This window comes from Brachyhypopomus gauderio, chromosome 1 (genome assembly GCF_052324685.1).
Source record: "Brachyhypopomus gauderio isolate BG-103 chromosome 1, BGAUD_0.2, whole genome shotgun sequence".
NCBI lineage: Eukaryota > Metazoa > Chordata > Actinopteri > Gymnotiformes > Hypopomidae > Brachyhypopomus > Brachyhypopomus gauderio.
Genome location: NC_135211.1, coordinates 42,024,689 through 42,047,744, shown reverse-complemented (window position 1 = coordinate 42,047,744; position 23,056 = coordinate 42,024,689). Strand labels below are relative to the sequence as shown.

Here is a 23,056-nt window from a genome sequence, read left to right as displayed (position 1 = left end):
TCTTCGCAAGACGTATGTTTGCGTGACCACACTCTGCCCCGTTACATACGTTACATTCGTGTTAGTGCGCTGTCCGACAAATATCACATCACCCACAAATGCCTAAAAGAAAATGCGTTGAACATGTATTCACATGATTGGCGGGAAGTATAACTTCATAACAAAATTCAGTGTATTTTTATAAACGTTACTCTTTAGTAAATACTCAAAGCACAGGTTTACCTGCAATATCATTAATAACTGGCATGTTATTTAGCATCTCATTGCAGTATAAATGTCCATATTTAAAAAATACCGACATTTAAAAACGAATTCTTCGGCCCGTACACTAGACTCCGCCTGTTTATTGTTCATAGAGCAATGAATCCTGGGATATCGTGGGACGTGAAGGATACTCAGATGAGTCCTTCGTTTTCAGGGTTTTGAAGGCTACATTCGTCGGCCGCATAAGCAGGAGCCCACGAATTGGGACAGCCTCGTCGCGGCGCAGTGACGTAACCGGCCTACAAATGCGCACTTCGTGGGCTGCAGCCCCTGAATTGAGATACACCTATTGGCTGTGTTTGAAATAGCCTACTACATAGGCTACTGGATACTGCACTCAGTATATACTGGATACTGCATACTGGTCAGTTTTCCATGCAGTACAGTTTCCAGTATGCGACAAAAGTAAAGCACACTACGGGGTCACGTGAACGTAGCGTTGCATGATGGGATGCAGTACACCACGAAGATAGCTCTGTTCGCGTACTGGAATATTTTGTGGAAGTAGTAAGTCACCTGGGGATGTTTCGCATACTGGAAAAATTAATCTCTGGTGAGATTAATTAATTAATCAAAAAGTCACAAAACATCAATGAGTTTGTAGTTTCCTCTTCAGGTGTGTTTCTGTGGCCTTTTCCTCAACTGTATTACTCCTACATCCCTCTATATCCTCCCTCTAGGGTCAGGGTTAGCCCCGCCCTTTAGCCCCGTCCACCTGTAGTACATCTACATCCCTCTAGGGTCAGGGTTAGCCCCGCCATAAATGGTTATTTATAGGGACTGGTAAAAACTAGGCCTATCAAATGCCTGCTGAAAACTGATTGGCTACTGCTAGGTCTGTCAAATGCATACTGAAAGCTGATTTGTCCAGTTTGCAAATTTGGTAATTTTGTCCAGTGATCAGGTCACCTTTAGAAAATCTCAAATTCAGCAAAGGGGCAGAGTGAAATGACTAACCCAACTACCCCACTTACCCCACTGCTCTGGGGTTCTAAGTGTTCCCTGCCCCAGAAAAGCTGATCCAGCTCATGACGGGTGTTATAATGATCTGATGATGGAACAGGTGCACCAGAGTCAGAATGGCAGCAGCTCCCAGGACAGACTGACCCTCACTTAACATCCTGTATATGAGCTGAGAACTCACAGTACACTGACTAAGTCATGTGCCATCCAGTCCAAATCTCCCTGTGACATTTCCATGTTTAAAGGTCATAACTGCATAGATGCATGACAAGACTGCTGAATCTAAAGGAGAAGTTGTTTCACTGTGCAAGCATCTCGTGAATACACAGTTTTTATTATATTCAAAATAATATTTTGGTTAAAATAGATTTTTTACTCAGGATAAAATCAGACTCTCACACAGGCATGGAACTTTAGACAAAGACGAGCACAAGACACTGTGCGAATGCACATTAAATAGGTGATCAAAACGTACCCTTGTGATCTCAAGACAAGGCACAGGTGAGACTACGAACACGCTCACGGACTACCCACACCCACGGAAGTACTAATATGGACATAACAGCACGCAGACAACGTAGCGGCACGCCCACAGGGAAGGGTCCGGAGCCGTCACCGTAACAGATGTAGTCAAAATGAACTACTGTTTCTGCTGGATATGAGACACGAGACACATGACAAATAAACGCTAATATAATACCTGTAACAAAGTAAGTGCAGAATGTTCATTTGTTCATAATGTTCAAATAATTATAAATAGTCATTTAAACCAGTTTAAAACCTTTAAATCAATACTTGAACTAAACGACTGCAGTGAACTGAAGAGACACCGCCATCTACAGTTGAGAGTGGGTATCACGTGGTACTGATAAAACACTGGATGAAAGTATGTCAAAAAGTATGTTAAAAATAAAATATAACCTATTTATGAGTATATCTGGGTTCCATTGCAAATATTTTGACAATTATAATTAGATCAAAAATATTTAGTCTAAATAAATGTGAACAAGTTTTTTTGTCACACTAAAATCCTGTGTTCATGACATGAGTGTTTAAAAAATCTATAACAGAGTAGCAGAAAATGGTTTAATGAGTTGGAGCTGTAAACACTGTACATGAGAATGATAGAGAGAATGATAAAATGATAGTGAGAATGTGGAAAAAGGGACTGAAAGAGATTTGGACAGAGAGAAGGGGACAGATACTTGGATAGAGAACTTAGAAAATGTCCAACTTTGTTTGAAACATTTAATGTGTCCTATTTATTCTCAGTAGAGAGTCTTAGAAAATTGTCAGAAACTTGGTACACATCACATTACTTTCTTTGAAAACACACAGGGTACGAATCCTTAGTTCCAGGACTGACTGCAGCAAAATATTTATGATTATTTGTATTATTCATTGTGTAAGTGTATAGATGAGTCTCTTTGTCTACATTATAGAAGGACAGAGTGTGATCTTTGAGGTCTAAGAGCAGCCCAAGAGTGGCACAGTGCTCTTGATTAGATATCAGAGTGTTACGGTCAGTATTGGCGTAAATGCCGTAACGTTCCTCATAACAGAGAGCTCTGAGCACGTCTTCTGAGGTCGGCTTTTGAGTCACGCCCACACACCATGATCTTTTACATTTTCCTTGTTGGTCCAGTACTACTTCCCAGTACTGCAGTCTTGAGGAGAGCTCTTCCTTACTGAGAACATGAAGAAAAGGTTTAGATAGCGACTCTACGGTCAGATGTCCAGAGTAAATGGCCATCCTGTCCTCCGTCATATGCAGAGGATTCTGAACACCGTCTGGATCGAAAGTGAGATTCACTGTGAAAAGAAGATGCATCAATATCATGAAAAGGCTGTAATGAGATATGAAATATTTGAAAGCTCAGAGTGAGATTGTTTACCTGTATATTTTTTAAACTTTTTCCACTTCCGTATTTTTTCTTCATCAGACACTGAAGGTGCAGATGACTGTGAACTCTGACCTGTATGTTTAGGACCTTATCAGACACGGTTCTGTTTCAGACATGCTAGCTGTAATGGAGCAAGGTTTCTATCTTGGTTTTAAGTTCTAGGCTACTAATAAAGACCTCTCCCACCAGCCCTGAACAATGAAGAGACCAGCTTACCACACACCAGCGTCCTCTCTGTGGTCTTCTCTGTAACAAAGACAATGTTAGAATAATGAAAGTGTCCACATTACATGATGCATTTCTCAAACTTTATCTAGCCTAGTATTTATTTCAATTTTTAAATCAAGCATTGTTCTCTTGGACAGGAATTAAAGGTCCTTGTGTGAAGCAGAATTTAACTCCAGTCTTGGGTCCTAAGGTCCAGCAGATTCACAATTTTATTTCTTTAGCAAACATGATTTAACAGTCAGTCTCTCTCTCTCTCTCTCTCTCTCTCTCTCTCTCTTTCTCTCTCTTTCTCTCTCTCTCCCTTTCCCTCTCTTCCTCTACTAAACACCCACTCTCTACACCCTTTTTGCCTGTTTGTGTGCTGTGTCCTGTTCTGGCTGTTGTTCTTGTGTCTTGTAAATAACCCTGCTGTAGCCTTCATCTCCGTCTGTTGTTCTTCTGTTTTGTTTACTCTGTCTGTTGTAAACAACCCTGCTGTAGCCTTCATCTCCGTCTGTTGTTCTTGTGTTTTGTTTACTCTGTCTGTTGTAAACAACCCTGCTGTAGCCATCATCTCTGTCTGTTGTTCTTGTGTTTTGTTTACTCTGTTTGTTGTAAACAACCCTGCTGTAGCCTTCATCTCTGCCTGCTGGACCTCCATCATCTTCAGCTCATGAAGGGTGTGCTAATGCACCCATGAGCTAAAACAAGTGTCCCAGGGTCAAGGAAAGCGTTGACAGTGGGGTCCCAGTACCGGAGCTGACACCCCTGAACTTAATAAACATGTCTGTATGTGTGAACTGAAATGAGAATTCACAGTGACTTCATTACCTTTACCACGTTCCACAGAGTCCAGATCTCCCTGTGACTTACTGGTCATGTCTGTCACAAAATACAAACACTTCCTGCATTATCCACAGGGAAGTGACTGGTATGGTTTACTGTTCTGACCATGTTATTGTGTGCTTGTTTCAATGTAGTGTAGACCACACACAAACATCTACATTATCATGAAGACAACTAACATAGTCACTGGAATATCAACGGTGATCTTGTCATCATCATCATCATCATCATCATCATCATCATCATCATCATCATCATCATCATCATCAACAACAACAACAACAACAACAACAACAACAACAACAACAATGATCGTAATAATAGTGAAGGAACTATATTATACCATAACATTTTTGTCCTGTTTCATGTCACAAGTACATGATATTGTCTGTAATATTGTCTGTGCAAACTAGTGTCAACAGGTAGATGTCATCATCAGACACACTAGAAAGAGATCAAACGTGAGATTCACTGTGAGAAAAAAGATCACTAACCTGAAAAAGTTGTAATGAGATATTTGAAAGCTCAGAGTGAGATTGTTTACCTTTAGATTTTTTAAACTTTTTCGACTTGGGTTTTTTTTCTTCATCAGAAGCTGGAGGTGCAGATGACTGTGAACTCTGACCTGTATGTTTAGGACCTTATCAGACACGGTTCTCTTTCAGACATGCTAGCTGTAATGGAGCGAGGTTTCTATCCTTGTTTTAAGTTCTAGGCTAATAATAAAAACATCTCGTACTAGCTGTGAATTATGAAGAGATCAGCTTACCACACACCAGCGTCCTCTCGGTAGTCGTCTCTGGAACAAAGACAGTGTTAGACCAATGAAAGTGTCCACATTACATGAGGCATTTCTCAAACTTTATCTAGCCTAATATTTATTTCATTTTTTAAATCAAGCATTGTTCTCTTGGACAGAAATTAAAGGTCCTTGTATGAAGCAGAATTTTCAACTCCAGTCTTGGGTCCTAAGGTCCAGCAGATTCCGAATTTTATTTCCTTAGCAAATATGATTTAGCAGTCAGACAGTCTTTCTCTCTCTCTCTCTCTCTCTCTCTCTCTCTCTCTCTCTCTCTCTCTCTCTCTCTCTCTCTCTCTCTCACTTCCTCTCCCTTTCTCTCTCTGCCTCTACTAAACGCCCACTCTCTACACCCTTTTTGCCTGTTTGTGTGCTGTGTCCTATTCTGGCTGTTTTTCTAGTGTCTTGTAAACAACCCTGCTGTAGCCTTCATCTCCGTCTGTTGTTCTTCTGTTTTGTTTACTCTGTTTGTTGTAAACAACCCTGCTGTATCCTTCATCTCCACCTGTTGTTCTTGTGTTTTGTTTACTCTGTTTGTTGTAAACAACCCTGCTGTAGCCTTCATCTCCGTCTGTTGTTCTTGTGTTTTGTTTACTCTGTTTGTTGTAAACAACCCTGCTGTAGCCTTCATCTCCGCCTGTTGTTCTTGTGTTTTGTTTACTCTGTTTGTTGTAAACAACCCTGCTGTAGCCTTCATCTCCGCCTGTTGTTCTTGTGTTTTGTTTACTCTGTTTGTTGTAAACAACCCTGCTGTAGCCTTCATCTCCGCCTGTTGTTCTTGTGTTTTGTTTACTGTTTACTGTAAACAACCCTGATGTAGCCTTCATCTCTGCCTGCTGGACCTCCATCATCTTCAGCTCATGAAGGATGTGCTAATGCACCCATGAGTTGAAACAGGTGTCCCAGGGTCAAGGAAAGCGTTGACGGTGGGCTCCCAGTACTGGAGCTGACACCCCTGCACTTAATAAACATGTCTGTATGTGTGAACTGAAAAGATAATTCACAGTGACTTCATTACCTTTACCACGTTCCACAGAGTCCAGATCTCCCTGTGACTTACTGGTCATGTCTGTCACAAAATACAAACACTTCCTGCATTATGCACAGGGATGTGACTGGTGTGGTTTACTGTTCTGACCATGTTATTGTGTGCTTGTTTCAATGTAGTGTAGACCACACACCAGTGTTAATTTCGTTGACGAATAATTTTCGTCATAGTTTTCGTCAACGAACCTTTTTTCATGACGAAAACGAGACGATAACTAAATTAAAACTATACGAAGGGATAAAAACGATGACGAAATTAAAGGACATTTTCGTCAACGAATAAAAACGAGACGAAAATATTGTCCAGCGACGACATTCAATCAGACCTGATTTCATTTTGTGAAAGGTAGGGATAAGTTAAGAAGAGATCCAACCGTAACTACTTTAGCGTACACGGAGAGGCGGGACAAACCGGGTAACCATCCAATCAGAACTAACGTCTTCACATCGCGCAGAACCCGTTAGGACAAAACCAGCCCGTGAACTGTGGTCACTCATGAAATTAAACTCGAAGTTAACTCGACAATGTCAGCAGGGAGAAAGATGAGCGGCGATATATGGACACATTTCTCCTTTGACTTTGAGAAAAACAAGATGCTGTGTAAACCATGAGGAATGATGATGTCGGGACAAATACGACAAATGAAACGACATCTGCGGGCTATGGCATTGTTTTACGGCGCCCAGTTTTATATAGAATGTAATATGCATTGTTCATAAACTCCATATGTTTTCAGGTAGAGCGGACCTACTGGTCATCAATGTTTTGTTATTGTTATGCTCAATAACTATAAGTTCAGGTCAATAGAGTTGTTTGGAAATTTGTTTTTGTATATATTGCACATACAAAAAATAATATTCTGTAACTGGTTAATAAATGTTTCATTTTGTGCAAGTGTATATAATGACTACTACACCATTTATATTTTAGTCAACTAAATTATTTTGATATTATTCGACTAAATTCTAATGATAATTAGTCGACTAAAACTAGACTAAGACTAAAAACAAATCAATGACTAAATTATGACTAAAACTAAATTACATTTTAGTCAAAAGACTAAGACTAAAACTAAATCAAAAATTGCTGTCAAAATTAACACTGCCACACACAAACATCTACATTATCATGAAGACAACTAACATAGTCACTGGAATATCAACGGTGATCTTGTCATCATTATCATCATCATCTTCATCATCATCATCATCAACAACAACAGGAACAACAACAATGATCGTAATAATAGTGGAGGAACTATATTATACCATAACATTTTTGTCCTGTTTCATGTCACAAGTACATGATTTTGTCTGTAATATTGTCTGTGCAAACTAGTGTCAACAGGTAGATGTCATCATCAGACACACTAGAAAGTGATCAAACGTGAGATTCACTGTGAGAAAAAAGATCACTAGCCTGAAAAAGCTGTAATGAGATATTTGAAAGAGTGAGATTGTTTACCTTTAGATTTTTTAAACTTTTTCGACTTGGGTTTTTTTTCTTCATCAGAAGCTGGAGGTGCAGATGACTGTGAACTTTGTCCTGTATGTTTAGGACCTTATCAGACACGGTTCTCTTTCAGACATGCTAGCTGTAATGGAGCGAGGTTTCTATCCTTGTTTTAAGTTCTAGGCTAATAATAAAAACCTCTCGTACTAGCTGTGAATGATGAAGAGACCAGCTTACCAGAGACCAGCGTCCTCTCTGTGGTCGTCTCTGTGGTCTTCTCTTTGGTCTTCTCTGGAACAAAGACAATGTTAGACCAATGAAAGTATCCACATTACATGAGGCATTTCTCAAACTTTATCTACTATTTATTTCAATTTTTTTATCAAGCATTGTTTTCTTGTTCTCTTGGATATGTAAATTGAAATGAGAATTCACAGTTAACACATCCTACAGAGTCCAGATCTCCCTGTGACTTACTGGTCATGTCTGTCACAAAATACAAACACTTCCTGCATTATCCACAGGGATATGACTGGTGTGGTTTACTGTTCTGACCATGTTATTGTGTGCTTTTTTCAATGTAGAGTAGACCACACACAAATAAACATCTACATTATCATGAAGTCAACTAACATAGTTACTTTGGTCATTGTTCATTACTAAGCATTTGCATTGCAAATTAAAGTTGGAAAGTGGAGATATGTGCTTCTTAGTGCTGTCATGTCAATTTGAAATGCTGCAAGTGAAAGGTTACCTGTAAGGGGGAGTGTTTCTTCTGCGATGGATTCATTGGAATTGGCTGTATGACAATAAAAGTAAATAAATGTCCCTGTGTGTCCCTGTAACATGTGGACCAACATTTCTGACTGATTATTTCATCTGGAATGAGGGAGGTGATTAATACTCTTCCTGAGACACAGAGGGGTTTCTTGTCCATGATATTGTCTGTGATGTTGTCTGTACAAACCAGTATCAACAGGTAGGGCATAAGTGATCCATTTACCTGCCATTTTAGCGTTCTTCCGAGAAGAGCAGTGTGGTAGTAAATCTGTTTAAAGAAAAATGAAATTGATGTTGTCATTGTTGCGATGGTGCGTTGAAGCTTGTGTCCAACACTTCGATAGGAGTGATTCTCTGTGGTTTTTAGTACCTTGTCTTACTAAAACCAGAAGAACCACCAGTGTAATGATGACAATTAATGAAAGAGTCAGAGATGAGATGAAGGCCTCCCTCCAGAACCCTACACACACATTAGCATGGATCACATGGGAGAAAAACTTCAAAACGTACTACAGTCCCTGACATAAGTTCTGTCGCTTATCCATGTTGTGGAAACAAAAGTTTATAACCTGACTTTAAATTCATCGATTGGTTTTAGAAATGACTCATATGAAATCTGAAATCCTGCCAAATGAGATTTAATTTACGAAAATAAATGTGCTTCACTGCTGTAACGTCAGGAAGAGACAGAGAGGGATCCTTATGCAAAAGCACAGTGCTCTTTATTTGGCAGATAGATACAACCAGAGAATGCGAGATGTTAATGCATAAACGGAGTTGATCTAATGCCGTTTGTTGAGAGTGGTCTATCCGGTCCGGGGTCGTAACGGGAAGGCAGAGTCCGTACGGTACCTGAGGGCTAGGCAGGAGACGGGGTCGAGGGAACAGGCAGAGGTCGGTACACAGGAGAAACAGCAGGGTATGATAACGCTCGGTATGCAACATGGTTGGCAATACTTCGCGACGAGGTGTTGTGATGACGGTGTATATGAATGCCTGGAATGTGGGCGTGGTGATGAGGAACAGCTGAGTCCTTAATGGCTATCAGGTGACATTCCTGACATTACCCCCCCTCAACGGAGCGTCTCCTGACGCTCCACGACGCAAAGGCGGACGGCCACGGCCCCGGGGGGCAGGAAAATGTGGATGGGCAGCGTGGAAGTCGGCGATGAGCGAGGGACAGAGTACGTCCCGCGCGGCCACCCAGGTCCTCTCCTCAGGACCGAAGCCCTCCCAATCGACGAGGTATTGGAGACCACCACGCCGACGTCGGGACATAATCCAAATCCAAAGTTTGAAGACTAGTATTTTTTATATAATCAGGCATTGCTTTTAATCGTCATAATTATGGAGAGCTAGCTAGCTATCGTATGCTCACCGTGTACATCTTTCGCCAAGAGAAATTCGTGGGCAGATTTTAATTACATCTTTGCGGGAGTCATTGAGTTGGATTAACTCTGATTTGATCAACTCTGTCCGATAACTCCAACACTCCATCGTCATTTGATTATATCAAAACAATACTGGTCTTCCAACTTTATTTGGATTATGTCACGGGTTTTGGGTTGGTGCACTTTATTCATTAACTCCTACATTTTCAATGAGACTGTGTGATTGCGTCCTTCTTTTACTTGCGCTCCATTGCTGGTCACATCTGAGCTTAATTTCTACAATGGTTTTAATATTCAAAGGCTCTACAGCAGGGGTCGGAAACCTATGGCACGCGGGCCACCGTTGGCACGCCGAGGCATAATCAGTGGCACGCGACACGCTGGACCAGCATCAGCAAAAAGATTAATAATACAAAATAGAGCACGATCCTCCAATCGAAATCGCTCCTCAACGTTCTGCTCGGCGGAGGCGTTTATACATGGTGATCGATCGCGATATAATACTTAATTTGTGTCCATTTACACCTCCCCTCCGCTACCAATTTACACTCGCCACATATATATGATGTACAAATGATGCAATACGTGCAATAAAGGAAAAAAAAACATTAAAGTGCCGTTCCAGAAAAATAAGTGAGAAGTATTTTAAACTTTTATTTTAAAATGTCTAAAGTCATGGCTCTTCTAATGTTTTTATTCAGCTACTTTTGTGCAAGAATGGCATATACTTCTGTTTAAAGAGCTTCTCCGTGCAGTTTCCACCTTCTTTTGGCAGATCTGTTAAGATGATTGGCTGCAGTAAAAAATGATTGACAGCTAACTCTGGCTGATAATTGGCTTAATAAAAATTGATTGACAACGAAAGTCTAGTATCTGATTGGCTGCATTCGAAAATTATTGACACATGCTCCGCCCTTTACCCACGCCCACCGGGGCTCCGGCCTGCAGCATTACATATATGGGCACTTCGTGGGCTGCAGCCCCTGTTTTTCATTTAATATTTGCCGAGCGTCTGACGCAATGCGCTCCTGCATGCCTATTGGTTAAAACCATCTAATTAGCATACTGTGATTTTTTAACAAACATGGTGGACAGTGCGGCTTGTGCGGTAAAACTACACTGTAGTAAAAACTACACTGGGAAAACTACACTGTTTTGCGCTGTCTTAACTTTTTGTTATGTTTTAAGTTTCGATTCCCAGACCTGAAGCCATGATTGAGGTGCCCCTGTGCAAGACCCTTAACCCTCAATTGCTCACTTGAGATAAAATGTAAGTCACTCTGGATAAGAGCATCTGCCAAATGCCATAAAAAATTTTAAACAAATGGTTAAGTTGGGGGAAATTATATTAATTATATAATTATTACTAAAAGTATTGTAGTATGTAGTACTTAAAATATATATATATATCTTAAAAATTAAGATTTTCCTAAACTTATATATTTTATTTAAAGTTTTTTTTTTTTTAAGTTAACTGTACTTAAAAATTACACTACCGTTTAAAAGTTTGGGGTCACCTAGACAATCTTGTGTTTTCCCTGAAATCTCATACTTTTATTCATCAAATCAGTTGCAAAATGAATAGAAATATAGTCCAGACATTGACAAGGTAGAAATAATGTTTTTTTTTTTATTTGAAATAATTTTCTACTTTAAACTTTGCTTTCGTCAAAGAATGCTCCCTTAGCAGCAATTACAGCATTGCAGACCTTTGGCATTCTAGCTGTTTATTTGCTGAGGTAATCTGGAGAAATTTCACCCCATGCTTCCAGAAGCCGCTCCCACAAGTTTGATTGGGTTGATGGGCACTTTTTTCATACCATACGGTCAAGCTGCTCCCACAACAGCTCAATGGGGTTGAGATCTGGTGACTGCGCTGGCCACTCCATTACCGATAAAACACCAGCTGCCTGCTTCTTCTCTAAATACTTTGTGCATAATTTGGAGGTGTGCTTTGGGTCATTGTCCTGTTGCAGGATGAAATTGGCTCCAATCAAGCGCTGTCCACAGGGTATGGCATGGTGTTGCAAAATGGAGTGATAGCCTTCCTTATTCAAAATCCCTTTTACCTTGTTCAAATCTCCCACTTTAAAGCACCAAAGCAACCCCAGACCATCACATTACCTCCACCATGTTTGACAGATGGTGTCAGGCACTCTTCCAGCATCTTTTCAGTTGTTCTGCGTCTCACAAATGTCTCAAACTTTGATTCATCTGTCCATAACACATTTTTCCAATCTTCCTCTGTCCAATGTCTGTGTTCTTTTGCCCATATTAATCTTTTTCTTTTATTAGCCAGTCTCAGATATGGCTTTTTCTTTGCCACTCTGCCCTGAAGACCAGCATCCCGGAGTCGCCTCTTCACTGTAGACGTTGACACTGGCGTTTTGCGGGTACTATTTAATGAAGCTGCCAGTTGAGGACCTGTGAGGCGTCGATTTCTCAAACTTGAGACTCTAATGTACTTGTCTTCTTGCTCAGTTGTGCAGCGGGGCCTTCCACTTCTCCTTCTACTCTGGTTAGAGCCTGTCTGTGCTCTCCTCTGAAGGGAGTAGTACACACCATTGTAGGAAATCTTCAGTTTCTTGGCAATGTCTCGCATGGAATAGACTTCATTTCTCAGAACAAGAATAGACTGTCGAGTTTCAATTGAAAGTTGTTTTTTTCTGGCCATTTTGTGAGTTTAATCGAACCAACAATTGTAATGCTCCAGATTCTCAACTAGCTCAAAGGAAGGTCAATTTTATAGCTTCTCTAATCAGCCAAACTATTTTCAGCTGTGCTAACCTACTTGCACAAGGGTTTTCAAGGGTTTTCTAAATATTCAATAGCCTCCTTACACAGTTAGCAAACACAATGTACCATTAGAACACTGGAGGGATGGTTGTTGGAAATGGGTCTCCATACATCTATGTAGATATTGCATTAAAAACCAGATGTTTACAGCTAGAATAGTCATTTACCACATTAATAATGTATAGAGTGTATTTTTGATGCATTTAATGTTAGCTAAATTGAAAAAAAAAATTTCTTTCAAAAATAAGAACATTTCTAAGTGACCCCAAACTTTTGAACGGTAGTGTATATTACATGAACTTAACATTTCTTAGGTAATCGGTTACAACAAAACTTTTGAGTTTAGTGAACTTGTTGGGTTTTACAGTGTGCTAGCTGTAATGGAGGGAGGTTTCTATCCTTGTTTTAAGTTCTAGGCTAATAATAAAAACCTCTCCTACTAGCTGTGAATTATGAAGAGATCAGCTTACCAGAGACCAGCGTCCTCTCTGTGGTCTTCTCTGCAACAAAGACAATGTTAGACCAATGAAAGTGTCCACATTGCATGAGGCATTTCTCAAACTTTATCTACTATTTATTTCAATTTTTTTAACAAGCATTGTTCTCTTGGTCTCTTGGATATGTAAATTGAAATGAGAAATCACAGTGACTTAACACATCCCACAGAGTCCAGATCTCTCTGTGACTTACTGGTCATGTCTGTCACAAAATACAAACACTTCCTGCATTATCCACAGGGAAGTGACTGGTGTGGTTTACGGTTCTGACCATGTTATTTTGTGATTGTTTCAATGTAGTGTAGACCACACACAAACATCTACATTATCATGAAGGCAACTAACATAGTTACTTTGGTCATTGTTCATTACTAAGCATTTGCATTGCAAATTAATGGAAATTAATAGTTGGAAATTGGAGATATGCTTCTTAGTGCTGTCATGTCAATTTGAAATGCTGCAAGTGAAAGGTTACCTGTAAGGGGGAGTGTTTCTACTAGGATGGATTCAGTCAAACTGACTGTATGACAATAAAAGTAAATAAATATCACTCATGTGTCCCTGTAACATGTGAACCAACATTTCTGACTGATTATTTCATCTGGAATGAGGGATGTGATTAATACACTTCCTGAGACACAGAGGGGTTTCATGTCTATGATATTGTCTGTACAAACCAGTATCAACAGGTAGGGCATAAGTGATCAATTTTCCTGCAATTTTAGCATTTTTCCGAGAAGAGCAGCGTGGTAGTAAATCTGTTTAAAGAAAAATGAAATTGATGTTGTCATTGTTGCCACGGTGCGTTGAAGCCTGTGTCCAATACTTCAATATGAAGAAGTGATTTTCTGTGGTTTTTAGTACCTTGTTTTACTAAAACCAGAAGAACCACCAGGGTAATGATGACAGTTAATGAAAGAGTCAGAGATGAGATGAAGGCCTCCCTCCAGAACCCTACACACACATCAGCATGGATCACATGGGAGAAAAACTTAAAAATCTACTAGAATAAACAGCAAAACATTTACATCTGTAATCCTAATAAATTTTGCTTTAAGGAATCAGTATAGATTAAAGATTTAGAGATAAACACAGAAGCCAAAGCACAAAATCAGAGGTTGGTTCGCAAACACCTTAAGTATCACGTTACAGCCCTAGACCCCTCCCCTTGGGGGTGGGTTTACGTAGTCCGTGTCCATGTATGTATAAGTGGGGGTGTGGCTGGTGTGTGTGTGTGTTCACTCGTCTCATTAGTCTAACGTGTTTCACGAGGTGCTTGTTAGTTAAAGTGTATAAAGCGTGTGTGTGTGTAACGTCTTGTGCTCGTCATAGCAATAATAATAATAATAATATTGTCAGAGTCATACACCTATATGTGTCTATGTTCCATGTGCGCTGTCTGTGCTTCACTTAAAATAAACGTGTGTATCTTCGCTTTGAAGTTGCCTCGTTTGTCCACGCGCATTCAGTGTATATAATAATGAATAATGAATTTTAAAAGTCTAATTACAATTTACAATTTTACAATTTAATAATTACAAGTGTAATTTTACCACTGAATATGTAAACACTATTTTTTTTTTCCTTGAATGGTACAGTTATTACCTGGTTTAAGTGGCACCACTCTGATCTCCTTCATCTCCTGCTCAGATAAACCCACAGAACAGGAGATCCAGTCTGACCCAGAGGGAGAGAAAAGAACCCAGGAACTCACACTCACCAGCCCTTCAGAGTCTTAATGAGAGAGAGAGAGACACAGAGAGAGAGAGAGAGAGAGAGAGAGAGAGAGAGAGAGAGAGAGGATGAAAATGGACACTCTATAATCTTACAAAAAAGTTTTACACAGAGAGGGACGGAATACTTTGAATACTGCACTTAAATATTCACCATTCTGTGGTATTTCAATCAATCAAATTTTATTTATATAGCGCTTTTTACAACAGTTGTTGTCACAAAGCAGCTTTACAAGTGCCGAGTCCTAGCCCCCAGTGAGCAAGCCAAAGGCGACAGTGGCAAGGAAAAACTCCCTAGTTTTTTGCATGAGGAAGAAACCTTGAGAGGAACCAAGACTCAGGGGGGGAACCCATCCTCCTCTGGCCGACACCGGTCACCATGACAACAACAACAACAATTTAGACAGAAAGAAGAGAATTTAGCTGAAGAATTTAGCCGCAGTCATTAACTAACTAGTGAAATAGCAAATATAACTATAGTGCGAGACTGGGAGACTCTCTCATAATTCTGGCTCTGTCTCTGTGGTGATGCTTCATTTTAGTCTCACATTATCTATCTGGTGCCATTTCATTTCAGTCTCACAATTAAAAGCCAAGTAGACATCATAATAAAAGTCCTACTCAGCAAAAACATTTCCAAATAAAAGTCTAACTATTTTTTGACCCATTTTTTTCATTCCAGAAGCAATGAGACTCATAAACTCCACCTAACAAACTCACTGCTCTGACACTGTCAAGTCACTTTACTCACTGTGGTCACTTTATTGAACTTTGGTCACTTTACATCATGTTGCTGCTATTGTGGACTTACTGTTTTGCGCTTAAATTATGCCCTGGGGGTACATATTATATATATATATATAATTCTTCTAAAATACTAGCTTACATTACTGCTCTTTAATTTGTTTTTAGATAATTAACGTATATTGTATTACCGGGACCTTGAGTATAAAAATTTCGTTCCACCCCATGCAAATGTGATGCGAATGACAATAAAAACTCCTTAAATCCTTGAATCCTTTTTTGGCTTGCGTGATATTATAAAGCATTTTATTTAACAAATACACATTTAACGCAATGGTTTGTAAAATTCAGGTAAAATACATGAAAATATTTAAATATTTGAATATTGCTCAACCTCTGGCAGCCACAGAGCACTATGGGACTTTAATGAAAGATTTTAACATAACTGTTTGACACTTTTAAGAGTTGTCATGCAACCGGACCCCAGGAACTCCAATCCCCAGCATGCAGATTACTAGCTCCAATCCTCCTCCCTTCAGAACGGGACTGGTACAACCTCTCAGTGTATTTCTTAACAGACCAGGAGAGAGCCAAGAAGTCTCCGGCCCTAGATGTGGTGCTTTTGCCACTGCAGGGCTGTTCTCCTGCCCCCTGCAGGTCAGAAGAGGAACCGGAGCAGCCCTGGTGCTCCCCTGAGACCTCCTTCAGCGTTCCTTACTGCCAGGAGGTGTCGGTGAACTCGGAGGAGGGCAGTGTGGAGAGAGGGAAGTTCTTTCCCCCATGGGAGGTCGAAATGGGGGAACCTGACCTCACCTCCATTTGTGTGTTTGTTATCGCCTGTGTGTTCGGATATGTTATCCAGGTGACCTGTTCCATGTCTCATTAATGTTATGTGTTGCACTTGTGTCTGGTTTATGTTTAGGTATTTAGGTGTGCGTGTTTTCAATGTACCAGAGCACCTAACATTCTGTGTTTAAACATTCTGTGCTCTGTGTTTCACAGTGTTTCCATGTTTACCATGTTAACCTCTGTGAATATGGAAATATGGAATTTATACACTGACTGTGTGTATAAATATGTTAATTAGTGGTAAAAAATTAGGAATTCAAAAAAAACGTAGCTGATCTCTGTCTGTAGCTATAACCATGAATCAAATGTCTTATATATGTGTTAAACCTGTTTTGTAGTGTTCAGCACTGTTCAGTTCTTTTCCTTTTCTGTCTCTCCAGGTGAGTTTGGCCTTTGTTGACCATCCATCTGACACACAGGTAACATTCACCTGATCTCCAGCATCAGCCAATGAGAGGAGAGGATGAGAACCAATCACTACAGGACAGAGGAGAGGATAAGAGCCAATCACTACAGGACAGAGGAGAGGATAAGGGTGGGGGAGGGGTTGATCATGACCTCACATTCAACAAATGAACAATGTTTAAAATCTGATGTGTATGGGTCAAGATACACATGTAAGTGAAATATTTGGAATATTTGGAAAGTGTAATAAATATTTGGAATGATAATGACAATTTCTAAATTTAATAACAGATTTCTTACCTGAAATATTCAAGCTCATACTGGCTTCATCGTACCACTGAATACTCTCAACCAAGCACACATATTCTCCTCTGTCTTCTACTCTGAGGTTCTCCAGTTGGAGAGAGACGTTCCCCTTCTCCAGTTCTCCTACCAGAGACACTCTGTTCCTGTACTGAACATCTCCAGTGTTCTCCTGGACCCTTAGATCCTTGTAGAGCAGAACCGGGTTGTTGTATTTATCGGGTCGGTACCAGCGTACTTCATAGCTCTTACAGTCCACTGAAGGTGAAACTGTGCATGGCAGGAGAACAGAGGATCCTAACCGTGCTGATATGAAGCCATCAGGAACATGCACAGAGAATAGGTCTGTCTGAGGATCTGAAAGAGAACATTTCTGACATCTGATTTCATTTTCAATCCAAAAATGTTACTCAAGGTGTAAATCACAGAATCAGACATCTGATGATGGTTAAGAGGTTTACCTGCACAACTCAGGAGATTAACCATAAACAAGAAAAACAGCATCACTGTCAATAGAAAACAATATCAGTTAGTGTTTATTAGGTTTATAGTCAATGGATTGTCACATGTGACTCCTCCCTCCCTCGTATTTAATCTATTCAGTTTTCCCCTTTGGTTTGGTCCTGTCTATATTTTCAGTCTCAGCTGCTCCTTGTGTACCTGTTTGATTACATTTAGAATTTATCTAGTAAGTGTGACGGGCAGGTGTGAGCAACAAAAAGGAAGCGATCACGCCAAGTCTCAGGGAAAAAGGGTGGTTTAATATAAAGTGTGCAAACCTAAAACCCGTGCAATAGATCCGAATTAAGGATATAATGACCAGCGGTCAACTGGTACAAAGACAAGACATATATAGACAGACAAACGACCATCAGGTGGGAACGGATCACGGGCTCCGCCCACCTGAGGGGCGTACACGACGTCACAAAACAACAACAACACAGTCGCTGTGGACAGAGGCGGCCGGTAGGGGGCCGCCTCACCGTGACAGACCCCCCCACCAAGCCGCACTCCCCTCCACTGGGTGTGTGGCACACAGCGGCTGCACAACAACACGAAGGGGCAGGAAGGCAAGGACAGGCAGGGACACACCTCCTGCAGTCCACGAGCTGAAACACAAAACACATAACATTAGTCAGCTCACCTCCCTGGGCGGGACCCTGGACCGACTGGGCCGTCAACAAGACAAAACCACGCCCCGGTCGGTCACAGGGCCCTCACGCCCTAACTGGCCTTAAGCCGCATAGCCCCACAGGTGCGAGGACAGCGGGCCTCGGCTCCTTGTCCGTCCGGGGTGTATGTGTGTGCAGGTTACCTCCCTGGGGCGTGGCTACGTCACCTCCAGGACCCCATGGAAGGGTCTCCGTCCTGTGCAGGAGCTCTTCAGACCGGAGCCCCATGGTCCCCAAACATCCGGGGGCCCCAGCCCTCTAGGGAGGGGCTCTTTCCGACCGGGCTCCGGTCACCCCACAACATAAGGGGGCTCCTGCCAGCTGGAGACCCCCACAAGGTCCAGGGATGCCACGATTCAACGCCAGGGAGAAGCACCTGCACATAAAACACAAATGCACACACACACCAACACAGAACACAAACGCGCACTACCCTGATCCCCCCTCCAGGGGGGAGGGGTCTCCATCCTAACTCAGGAGAACCCCCCATTTACCTGGTCAGGGCCTCCCTCGGGAGCGACGCCCTCCGTGCCACTCCCCGTGGCACGGGACCACAGCCGGTCCTCCCCCAAACACACACTTAAGGGGAGGAGCATGCGTGGAATTACAAGCAACAAAACCATAAACACGCGAGAACAACACACACATGCAAAGACTAGACAAACAAAAAACAGTGTACAAACAATGAACGAACGGGACTCTTACATGCGCGCTCGGTAATTTTGTGACGTGCCGCTCAGGTTCGCAGTCGCTCCCCCACACAAAACACAAGACGAGAGGGGAGCGAGGCGACGGTGACGAGCGGCACCCGCGTCACACACGAAACACTAAACATATAACACCACGAGCACGCACACTGGTCCACACGCCCATTCACACGTACACTTCACCCACACAAAACATGAAGAGTGTAACAGGGAAGACGCCCTGGTCTTCGCCGTGCAACACACAAAACAAACGCACGGGCGAAACTCTTCAGACAGACAAACAACGGACATGAAGCGCTTTCCCCAAGGCAGACTGCCCTGGTCCTCGCCGTGCTACACACACACACACACACAACACAAAAGCACGGCGGAGCTCTTCAAACAAAACACCACGCAGACAAACACTTACCACGAGACATGACCACGAACGAAGGAGAAAGTAAAGAGACTCGGCGGCTTCCGAAGGGCGGCTGGTCATTCTGTGACGGGCAGGTGTGAGCAACAAAAAGGAAGTGATCACGCCAAGTCTCAGGGAAAAAGGGTGGTTTAATATAAAGTGTGCAAACCTAAAACCCGTGCAATAGATCCGAATTAAGGATATAATGACCAGCGGTCAACTGGTACAAAGACAAGACATATATAGACAGACAAACGACCATCAGGTGGGAACGGATCACGGGCTCCGCCCACCTGAGGGGCGTACACGACGTCACAAAACAACAACAACACAGCCGCTGTGGACAGAGGCGGCCGGTAGGGGGCCGCCTCACCGTGACAGTAAGTCTGTGTGTCAATTTTGTGTAATTGTAGAGCCTGTTATGTTTGTTCTGTCCCACGCCTCGCTCATAAATATCTTGTGCGCAGTTTCTCCTTGTGTCTGGTCGGTAAACACTGAGTGATTTTCCTTGGGTGTTTTCGCACCCAGTGATCTCCCGTCTTCTAGCTCCTAGTTAGTTATTCTTATTCTTCCCTGGTCTTAGACTATACCTTGTGGGTTCATAGATTGTTCTTGTTTAATTCATAGTTCATAGAGTGTTCAGTGTATGTTTCTGTGCTTTGGTCTGTCCTGTGTATGTTTCCTTTGTTTAAATTGATTCCGGTTGTTCAGAAGTTTACTGTGTCAGGGTATATACAGAGATTCTTAAGTTGAATTTAATACCTTTTTAATACCTACAAAATATTTTTTAATACCAGCATGACTTAAAGCGGCGACTGAAGTGGCCTCTTGGTTGTTGCTAACCACTGGCCTATGCCAGTCTTTAATCTTGGGTCGTCAAGCCAGACGTCGGAAAACTTGCACTTTCCCATAGAGTTTCACTAACAGGTTTGGCGGCAAACCAGCCGGGTATTTAGGTGACTGGCGCGTGCGTGAACATCAGGTCATGTCAAATCACTGCTAGCAACATATAAATAAATCTAATTTAAGGAATTTTAGGAGAAAGGCCTGCACTTAACACAAATTCAAAAACGTCTAGGCAGTTTGATGCGCTTTTGAAAATTTAATACCTCATCAGATGAAGCTTAATACTTTTTAATGGCCTTAATTTTGGCCAACTGAATTTACTACATTTTTATACTTTTTACAACCCCGCGGACACCCTGTGTGTGTTTTATTTTTTGGTCATTAATCGTATTAATCAGTACTGAGTTCTGAGTGTCTTTTCATATTTACATTGGTTGTGTTGGTTCCAGAGATGCTCACAAGTCATTTTTTGCAAGTCCAAGTCAAGTCTCAAGTCTTTGATATCAAGTCTAAGTCAAGTTCCAAATATTTAAGTGACACTGTAGTTGCAAATCACTTTATAGTTGTAATAATCTGTTATGACACTTCTGATTTATAATAGCTTAAACTGGTAAATGAAGAAATATAATTTTAAAAAGCACACACAAATGTTTTCCAGATAAATTTTGTATCTGTATTTTTCTTACAAAACTGACATTTTTCTGGATACAATATTGTCGTCTTTCAGTAGAACATATGCTATATTTTGTTTTAAAAGATAAAGGAGGGCTGTGAAATAAAAAAAAATCTAAATCTTTCTAACAATCACATTTTTTAACTATATATGAAAGGTCTGCATATAAAGAAAATAGCAACCAAATTAGTGATTATAAAATAAAAATTAAAAACAAAATTCAAATTTTACAATAAAAATGATTCTGACATCAAAAGCCCTGCAGCAACAACTTTTTGTCTCCTAATGAAATGGATCAAACACAATCAATTTGAACTTCAAGGTGTCTTTCAGTGTCCAACCCAAGGAAAATGTTTATGCAACTAACACATTACATTTTTAAAAGATCAATAAATTTTTATGCAAGATACTAAAAGATATCTTATTAAAAGATACATTTTAAAAGATACATTAAAATATACATTTTAAAAGATGTTTTGCTGTTGAGTGCGTTCACATTTGAGCGTCTGGTATTAGATGTCAATCAACGCAGCTATTAACTGGTAATCACCTTATCGCCACACCCCTTTAAGTAACACTTAATAACTTCTATAAAATCTGTTTATCGTAGAGAAAAACACTGGGAGAGGTACTAATGCAATGGGGTCTTATAGAATTGACTAAATATAATTGATCAAAAAACTAATTTTATAGTAATAAAAAAAAAAGTTACTCGTCCGGCCCGTTCAGTTAAATGGGAATGGGTGGGGTTAAAATTTGTACTGCAGCCAGCCACTAGAGGGCAGCTGACGCACGGAGGCTTCACTTTTCACTCGTGTCATCCAGTCCACTTATACCAGAGTTGCCAGGGTCGTGGTTTTTACGCCAAATTGGGCTTGTTTGAAAATCCAGCCGCGGGTAAAAATTCAGGGGTCGCGGGGTGCGGTTTTTTGGGCTACTTTTGAGTTGGGCTACTGCGGGATTTTACAAGTCAACACTAAGAATCGATCGCAATATAATACTTAATTTGTCTCCATTTTACACACTCACCCCCCCCCCCCCCCCTTCCGTCGAGAGATTACACTGGTCGCCACCCCCCCCCCCCCAACAACGTTGGGCTTTGGGCTAGTTTAGGCATCTGAAGGGCGGGTTTTACACTGATTTTGCTCGGGAAATTTTTGTAGGACCTGGCAACCCTGACTTATCACTGCATATGCGACTTAAGTGCAACTCGAGTACTAGTCCCAAACTAGAGTCCCCATCTCTGGTTGGTTCAGTTCATATGTGTTTCTGTTCCCTTAAAGCTAGTCTGGTTGATGTTGTTAGTCGTGTTAATCCCTGAATCCTACCGGTATATTGTCTAGGAGTTTATCTGTTTGGTTCCTTCCTTCGTTGTTTTTCTAATAGCGTAGTCTGTTCTTTGTCTGTGGTGTTTGTAGTTTTGTTTGGGAGTATTGTATTTAACTTGATAATTCCCATACATGCCTTCATTCTTGTGTTTCAGCTGGACAGTGTACAATTCACTGCCTTTTGATCTGAGCTGCCTTGTTGATCAATACACATTTAAAAGAAAGCTTAAAATCTATTTATTTAGATTAGCCTTTAATTAGCCATGAGCTTAATGTCTAATGTTAAATATTTTAATGATATTGAAATGGTTTCGGTTTCATTTTTGGTTTTTGCATCATTTAATATTTTCTATGTCCTAAATTATTTCATTTCAGTGTTCTTGTGGTTTTATCTTACTTCTGGGTGTAATTGTAGAAGTTACTACAGAGTATTTAAGTGTCTTCGTGGCGATCCGCCACCCTGCACGTTTCAGTTCAAACCCAGAACTAACACACCTGCTCCAGCTAAGCATAATTTTTATGAATCTTTATTATTATTTTTTAATACATTTTTTAGTTTTTAATAATACACAAAATATATCAATGGTGCACTCACCTTTTTTCATGGCCATTTTCAATGAAATGTAAATGAAAATCAAATTATACCAAGACCGACGTGGCAAAGTGTGGCACAACAGCGCAAAGTGTCAAAGTCTAAATTCAGAGTCTGTTGATCCAAAAGTTGTAAATCGTGCTGATTAAAGATTAATCCAGTGAGTCACTGATTAGACTGTGGCAGCGTTTACGCTAGTCAAAGGTCAAAGAATGCTAATACTGATATACGCCACAGGGCACTGTGGGTTTGTTATTGTGTGTGTCGATGTGTTTACTGTTGTATTTGAACACCATTACAGGGTTGCCAACTCTCACGCAATGAGCGTGAAACACATGCATTTGACCGTTTTCACACGCT

At 40.9% G+C, this 23,056-nt stretch overlaps 1 protein-coding gene across 3 annotated transcripts; it reads right to left on the bottom strand.

The window, feature by feature from the left end:
* Nucleotides 1-2,299: 2,299 nt before the first annotated feature.
* Nucleotides 2,300-22,782, bottom strand: LOC143521092 (butyrophilin-like protein 9). 3 transcript variants are annotated; one of them, XM_077013668.1, is made up of 20 exons: nt 22,700-22,782; nt 17,443-17,487; nt 16,979-17,338; nt 16,601-16,750; nt 14,553-14,681; nt 13,812-13,901; nt 13,625-13,705; nt 12,921-12,950; nt 8,634-8,723; nt 8,487-8,531; nt 8,238-8,282; nt 7,721-7,774; nt 7,496-7,576; nt 6,002-6,052; nt 4,954-4,983; nt 4,729-4,809; nt 4,170-4,220; nt 3,348-3,377; nt 3,123-3,203; nt 2,300-3,039 (listed from the first exon to the last, which is right to left on the bottom strand). In XM_077013668.1, the coding sequence occupies exons 1-20, from the start codon at nt 22,713-22,715 to the stop codon at nt 2,543-2,545; spliced, it is 2,037 nt and encodes a 678-aa protein (XP_076869783.1). In that variant the 5' UTR covers nt 22,716-22,782; the 3' UTR covers nt 2,300-2,542. The 3 variants fall into 3 exon arrangements, with proteins under 3 accessions (XP_076869783.1, XP_076869788.1, XP_076869790.1); XM_077013673.1 differs by lacking the exon at nt 8,634-8,723; XM_077013675.1 differs by lacking the exons at nt 2,300-3,039; nt 3,123-3,203; nt 3,348-3,377 and having other exon boundaries at nt 4,086-4,628.
* Between the last annotated feature and the right edge of the window lie 274 nt (nt 22,783-23,056).

Excerpts from the sequence above, each read along its gene's own strand:
- LOC143521092 (XM_077013668.1), bottom strand. Across the intron at positions 7,577-7,720 it reads AGAGAGGACGCTGGTCTCTG|GACAAAGTTCACAGTCATCT; the intron begins GTAAGCTGGTCT and ends CTAAACATACAG. Across the intron at positions 3,040-3,122 it reads AAAGTTTAAAAAATATACAG|TGAATCTCACTTTCGATCCA; the intron begins GTAAACAATCTC and ends TTCTTTTCACAG.